Raw genomic sequence first — 7737 nt, forward strand, 5'->3', positions numbered from 1 at the left:
TTCAAAGGGTGAATTTCCTCAGTCATTTATTTACCATAGATAACTATTTGACATCAATTCCAGTGCTCCTGCAGCTGATGTATCAGCAACAAACGCTCATATCTTCCTCTCTCACACTTGATTGGTTGGCTACAGGCCATCGGGCGGGGCAAGCCCTTCTTTAAATGGCATTGGGGACCCCGCCGGCTAAGCACATTGTCAAGCGCAGTCATATCAGAACCGTGAAAGTTAGTTTTCTCTTACATCCAGTTCAAAATACGGCAGATATGAGACGTCTGTAAACATAGTGTGGATAGCGGAACAACCCTACTGGTGGGATATACTCGATATCGATCCTTACTGATCCACAAATGACAAACAGGTAGGGCATTCTCTATAATGCATTTTGAGTTATTTTTTACATTCAATGAGTGAATATACTACACAGAAGCAATCTGTTCACATTACTTGCAACATTAATATGTCAAGGGGAATATTTGTTTAGAAGCATATCACCCTATTGGGATTTATATGCAATGATATTTATCAAGGTACAGATTTTTCTTTCGACAGTTAAAACAGAAGTATTTGGATAGATGTGTAATCTCTGTGTGTAACCACTGAAGCGTATCTGAAAACCTTGCCGGATGGATGCGCTCTGCGAATGTTGGATGGGGTAACAGTGATCTTGGTAAATCCTCGCGCAAAGTCCGCACACTGATGTACGGACTTGGCTCAGCTATCACGTTAGTTCAGGCATAGTTGAGGCATACCACCGGCGTGAATGTTAATGGAAAAAAGTCGTCAAAACTTTGATAGCGCTGCAGTTTCTGTTCACCGCACCTGTTCCCAGTTGTCGTGCACAAATGACGCTGCTGGCTTCGCGCATGCAGAGCTGCGCCTTGTGTTGTCAATCAAATATTCCATTCACTTTACACATTCATTTTTGCCAGTTCACTTCCAACACTGAAGCCGCAAAGAGTATTTGATTGTCAGAAACCTATAAGCACACGCTGTTTTATGCTAATATTTTAACAATATGTAAGACATGTTGAAGGGATGGCTTTATTAATGAAATCAGAATCTAAGTCTGTGTTGGCAGTTTTTCTATTTTTGACATATTTATGCAAATCCAGAGTCAAAATATGAATTACAACGGAGCCTCACATGTAAAAAGCATGCAGGTCCTTGTCTCAAAAACGAACAGATATTTACAAAAATAGAACCGTTTTATGTAACTGTTTTCCCAGCATTCTTCCTAGAGCCGAATAACCAAAATAAACTTCAATCATCAGTCAATGTTCTGTTGTGTTCCGGACTTTCAAAAGAACAGGACCAAATGCATTTCACATCAAGGAATTGCACTGATGCAGTTCTGTGCTTAGGCCTATCTGTTAATTAACTGGAAATCTGATAGTTATGCTTAATAGGAACACAAAGGTATGGCCTTTTGTTTAGTCTCCCTTAGTACACTAGCCATGACCACAATAACAGTTGCCTAGAACAAGGATGCTTTGCAGCTCTGCAGCAAATGTCTTTGGAATCTGTTTGGCTTGCAGCGGTGTGTGCTGTGATTTTCAAATTTTAAGTTCTCACTCTGCAGAACATTAACATTACCCTTTTGAATGGGGCGACTCAGCAACTAAGATATGTGAGCTGCCAGTGCTATAATTTCATTTTCACCATTAAATAGGCGAAGAACGCAGCCATAGAACAACCAAGTCATTGGATACCTTTAAGCCTTCTAAAGGGATTTCACACAGTCAGTCTTTGTCTGTCTGTGTCTTCTTTTCAGTTATTTAAAATGAAGTAAAAATACATAACAATACTGAGTGTTCACAGAGCTGGTTGCTAGGAGAGTTTGAATTTAGGACATGTGGAACAGACTCCGTGCTCTAATGAGTTGTGTTTTAGGCCTGCCAGGGTATCCTCCTAGGACTAGTATTATGCTGCAGAGACCATTAGGTCCCAGGGGGTGAACAGAAAGTCAACAAGTTCTGGCTCTCATACGCTTACTCTCGCAGTGGAACATAGCCTGTGTGTGTGTGTGTCTGTGTGTGTTACAATATCTTTAATATCTGCTTTCTATGCACTAATGCGTAAGAGGGGTGAATTACATACATCAGACTCTGAAAGGTCATTAGCAGAACAGGAAAAAAGGTTATATTCCATAAAGTTGTAATGTTGTGACTGAAAGGCATCCCCCCCCCCCCCCCCCCCCCCAACGGAACAATTCATTTATTTCTCTGTGCATGAAATATATGTGATGTGTCTGTCGCACCGACACTCTGTTAAACAGCCTCATAGCCCTATAGGCTAGAGCTAAAGAGGGCTGGAAACAAGGAAAGTTTCCGGATCCCCTTCTGTTTCTGCCGGGAGTGAGGGGAAAAGGTTTTTGCACCAGTGCACTGGTTAAAGGAGACAGTCATGCAAAACATTTCCCTCTGCGATTTGCTGGTTGTTATTAGTAAGGTATGTGAAAATGGGCATTAACAATGCACCAGTGGGCAATAAGCTTGGCAGTGCCTGGCCAAGCTTGTGACAAACACACTGGCCGTGGCGTTAGTTTAGTCTTTGCACGGATGCAAGTGCATGTCTTATCAATGTTGCGCTTTATCACCTTATTGGAAAGTCACCCCAGCCCTCTGGGCAGCTCAAAGGCCACTGCAAGCAGAGGTTCACATATTAGTATAGTATAAGTATAGTGTATATACTCTTTTGATCCCGGTCTCTGCATTTATCCCAATCCGTGAATTAGTGAAACACACTCAGCACACAGTGAACACACAGTGAGGTGAAGCACACACTAATCCCGGCGCAGTGAGCTGCCTGCAACAACAGCGGCGCTCGGGGAGCAGTGCGGGGTTAGGTGCCTTGTTTAAGGGAACTTTAGCCATGCCTACTGGTCGGGGTTCAAACCGGCAACCCTCTGGTTACAAGTCCGAAGCACTAACCAGTAGGCCACGGCTGCCCCCACAACAACAACCAAAGTTATTGGGCTGTTGCTGGCAATGGGATGTGTGGTCCTGATAGGAGGCCTGGAGTCTAATGTGACATTGTCTAATGCTGAAGTTAAGTTCTCTGGGGTCAGATTGAGAATCTGTGACCCTTAGTCTGATGGGAAATTATCTTGTCAGCAGTACTCTGCCAACAAAAACGTTTTACTATCAGAGAGAAATTGGAGCCAATTTTGTGTTGACCTCTCCCACCAGGGGGGTTGAAAAGGCAGAACAGGGACAAATGCAGTCTGTTTCATCAAAACTAAGTGAAATATTGCCTAAGTGTTTGATGCTCTGTATATTTCTCTGTGTATATTCCCTCTAATGATAGGAAGGATAGGTATGGATCCTTTATACATGTGTAAAACAAGAATTTCATAGGTCTGCATCCAGAAAAGTATTTAGTAGTTCCATGTCTTTCGGTAACCCCAACATGATGTCAGTAAGTGAAAGTAAGTAACACCTTAATTAAAGATGAACCAAACGAGGGCATCATGTGGCACACCGGATAGCCACCCGCAATGTTTGTTGTCGGTTTCATCAGTGCTATTTTTAGGTTTCCGTCAGACTCCAACACTCTACACACACATAGTAGGGCTCTTTTCTCCTTGTGTTCTCCATCAAATATCTGACAGTCTCTTCTTGTCTTCTCTTGCCTCCTTCCACCCCCCCCCCCCCTTCCCCTTCAGGATACCCAATTGATGAGGCCCAAGGAACGGACGAGAGAGGACTAGCTGGCCACCTCCGCCCCCCCCGCAGACCTTCCTGTCTCACCGCAGGCCGATAAAAAAATAGAGCGAGAGCAGAGCGACGCCATTAGCGTCCGGCTCTTTTTGCGCCACTGTTTCCTGCTTGTGTTGGTCCCCGGGAGCGTTTCAAAACTGTTTCTCCAACGCTTTTTCCAGAAACTCAGACTGTTTTCCAGAGCAGAAGCAGCAGCTCAGCCCTCCCCGACAGAGGTGATGGGAAGCTCGCGGCCCAACCGCTACAGTATTGTGTCATCCGAGGAAGACGGCATGAAATTGGCCACCATGGCCGTGCCCAATGGCTACGGCAACGGCAAGAGCAAAGTGCACACGCGCCACCCGGCGCACAGCCGCTTCGTCAAGAAGGACGGCCACTGCAATGTGCAGTTCGTCAACGTTAGCGAGAAGGGTCAGCGCTACCTGGCCGACATCTTCACCACCTGTGTGGACATCCGCTGGCGCTGGATGTTCGTCATCTTCTGCATGGCTTTCCTCCTGTCCTGGCTCTTCTTCGGCTGCATCTTCTGGCTGGTGGCCATCCTGCATGGCGACCTGGACAACGGCAGCGGTCAACTAAGCGGCCAGCGGTGCGTGTCCAACGTCAGCACCTTCACAGCGGCGTTCCTCTTCTCCATCGAGACGCAGACCACCATCGGGTACGGGTACCGCTACGTCACGGACGAGTGCCCAGTCGCTGTCTTCATGGTGGTCTTCCAGAGCATCGTGGGCTGCATCATCGACGCCTTCATCATCGGCGCGGTCATGGCCAAGATGGCCAAGCCCAAGAAGCGCAACGAGACGCTGGTGTTCAGCCACAACGCTACGGTGGCCATGAGGGACAACAAGCTGTGTCTGATGTGGCGTGTGGGCAACCTGCGCAAGAGCCACCTGGTGGAGGCTCATGTCCGTGCCCAGCTCCTCAAGTCCCGCACCACGGCCGAGGGCGAGTTCATTCCCCTCGACCAGATGGACATTGATGTGGGCTTCGACAGCGGCGTTGACCGCATCTTCCTCGTCTCCCCCATCACCATCGTCCATGAGATCGACGAGGACAGCCCGTTCTACGACATGAGCAAGCAGGAGCTGGAGACGTCCGAGTTCGAGATCGTGGTCATCCTGGAGGGCATGGTGGAGGCCACGGCCATGACCACCCAGTGCCGCAGCTCCTACCTGGCCAGCGAGATCCTGTGGGGCCACCGCTTCGAGCCCGTCCTCTTCGAGGAGAAGAACTACTACAAGGTGGACTACTCGCGCTTTCACAAGACCTACGAGGTGCCCAGCACCCCTCTGTGTAGCGCGCGGGACTTGGCAGAGAAAAAATACATCCTGTCCAACTCCAACTCCTTCTGCTACGAGAACGAGGTGGCCCTGCTGAACAAAGAAGAGAAGGAGGAGGCGAACATGGGTGGGGTGGGATTGGAGGGCACCCACACGGATACGATTTCGCTGAACATTACAGAGTCGGAGCACAACCAGGCCACTCTGCCTCTCGAACCGCGGCCACTGCGGCGAGAATCTGAAATATGACTTTTCCCAGACCTCCTGATGAAGGTTTTTTTTAAGCAGTCACCCTTTGTTCAAAAAGGCACAATGAGAGCTGAATATAGGGCCCTTCAGGGGGGTGGAGAGATCCAAGCTGACGGTACTGCTGTGATAAAGGTTTTTTTGAGAAGGAGCTATCTGTCATAAGAGGGTTCACAGGAAAACGCATGGCAAAACAAAATACAGCACAGAGACATGGCACCATGACAGAAGAGCATGCAAACGAGCAAAAGCAGTTATAAAAAAATCTGTAAAACTACTTTTGTTTAGACAGTTGATTCTGTGTCACAGATAGTGGTAGAGGTGAGAGATGGCTAGCAAAACTTGAAAAAAAAAAAACAACAACACTCACACAAGCATGTCATCTTGTTAATCTGACCAGCAACAACCAGAACAATGTCAATTAAGATAAGCATTTTATGATCACTTCATTCAATTTGTTGTCTTTCAGTGTCACTGTGGAGAAAAAAAGGTAATTTTACAGAGGGAACAATTTACTGAATCACACTGAGCTGAAGCATCCACTGTGGTCAGCAGGCACTGGGGCATATTTTGAATGTTTCATACTGTTTGCTGAAACCACAGACAGTTTTATCATTATTATTATTTTTTTTTACGTAGCATGTTTGCACATTTATTGACCCCTAGACAGAGCTCTGACATATAATTAATTATTACATAAATGCTGCAATTCAGTTCTATGAATCAGCGTTCTATTTCACAGAAGGTGGAAGATTCTTCTCCATATTTTCCAGGGAAAGTGCAAATGACTAAGGCCCTGGGCTTCAGATATGCAATTGTTTTGTTTGTCGTGTTGGGGGCAATAGGGATTCTGGAAAAGACACAATTGTTTGGAAAACACACAGGCAATTTTATCCTTTTCTTTTTATTAGAACCAGTTTCCTAGCAGAGCCTATATTGCCAAGTGGAACAAACCTTTTTTTTTTTCAAAGATAAACATTACACCTGAAAAACAGGAAATACAAGGAAAACAATCATGTGTCTGCAAGTACTATCGAAGATCATCAGTTTTTTTTTTAAACTTAACTGAAAAAGGTTGCATAAATGTGTTGTTCTTATAATGGGCTGGTCTCATTAAGGACTGAAATATATGAAAAAGGTGGGACAAGGTTTTCTGGTTTATCCCGTAAACCTGTACATTATTTAATGTAGCAAGACACTGCACACGCTTCCAAGCATGTGCACACAAAATACCTTAAACACATATGTTAGTATCAACTCTAAACAGAAAGATGGGATGCCAGTTTCTGAGCTTGAGATAGCCACTGTATCCCTGCCTAAGAGTCTTCACACATGACCAATGGTCAAATTATGAACAATATGTCTGAAAATATAATCATTCATGGAGGTATGATGATCTCGGTTATTTTGTTCGACATCCGTAGATATTTAGATTCAATATGGTGATATTGGTTATTGCTGGTCAAATAGACAGAGACATACCTGTTGAAGATGATGCATCAGACAGGGTCATAAGTTAAGAGTGAACGAAGCACAGATAACAACAAACCCAATAGGGTAAAAAAGAGACAAAAAAAAAAAAATGTGTGAAAGAATGTTTTATAAAAAGTGCTGCTATGTTGCATATTGTGGGTTTTAATATAGAAGACTGAAGCCAAAGAGTATTACTTTTCTTTCTCGTAATAATGCATCCAACTGTTATACAGGTAGAAGTAGACATCTTAAGTCCAGAAAAATACAACTTATTTCCAAATGGAAAGATTTTAAAAGAATGTCTAATACATGTATGCATTCTAATATTTTCATATCAAGCCAAATGTATATAGGATTAAAATAATCAGTGAAAGTGTAGAAGGCTACAGGTTAGCTCTCCTTCCCTTTCAGTGAAAAAATGACAACAACTGATAATCACATGTTGCTCCCTGTTGCAGTGTTACATCGTACTTTATGCTGACAGAAGTGTTCATGGTTAAGCACTCCAGAAACACTGTTTTGTGTCTCTTTAACTTATAAAGACTGCATAGTTGGCAAGTGTTACACAGCGAAATTATATCTGGTTAGCAAATTGGGAATGATTGGGAGGGGTTTTGAGCATAAACACCAAAAAATACTTGTAGACTTTTTTTTATGAGAATTTTTTTTCCAAATAACTAATATTCTTTCACTCACATTTCCACAGCCTGCTGAAGTTCATGAGAGTTCATGGAGTTCGAATATTACAATCTGAATGGCCTTAGTTTCAAGCAATATAACAAACAAACTAATTGACTGTGTGTAGAAGAAGAAATAGTTTGGATTTTATTCATTACCTGCCTGGACAATCAGACAGCTTACCTCAGGGCTAAACCTGAAACGTGAAAAGCATCTCCCCCCAAGATATCATGTATATATTGTGTCATATCATGTCAAAGGCATCCCCTATAGCTTTATGCTACATCAGAGCATACCCTCTCCATAGCTCTTTAAATTGTGGAGATGACAAATAAATT

At 44.1% G+C, this 7737-nt stretch overlaps 1 protein-coding gene across 1 annotated transcript; it reads left to right on the forward strand.

The window, feature by feature from the left end:
* The first annotated feature begins 208 nt into the window (after window positions 1-208).
* kcnj2a (potassium inwardly rectifying channel subfamily J member 2a) lies at window positions 209-6850 on the forward strand. Its single transcript, XM_042082037.1, has 2 exons — window positions 209-361; window positions 3668-6850. Exon 2 carries the CDS (start codon window positions 3941-3943, stop codon window positions 5249-5251), a length of 1311 nt encoding a protein of 436 aa, XP_041937971.1. The 5' UTR covers window positions 209-361; window positions 3668-3940; the 3' UTR covers window positions 5252-6850.
* The last annotated feature ends 887 nt before the right edge of the window (window positions 6851-7737 follow it).

The sequence above is a fragment of the Alosa sapidissima genome, chromosome 24 (genome assembly GCF_018492685.1).
Source record: "Alosa sapidissima isolate fAloSap1 chromosome 24, fAloSap1.pri, whole genome shotgun sequence".
In the NCBI taxonomy this organism is placed as follows: Eukaryota; Metazoa; Chordata; class Actinopteri; order Clupeiformes; family Clupeidae; genus Alosa; species Alosa sapidissima.

Excerpts from the sequence above, each read along its gene's own strand:
- kcnj2a (XM_042082037.1), top strand. The coding sequence starts at position 3,941 with ATGGGAAGCTCGCGGCCCAACCGCTACAGTATTGTGTCATCCGAGGAA.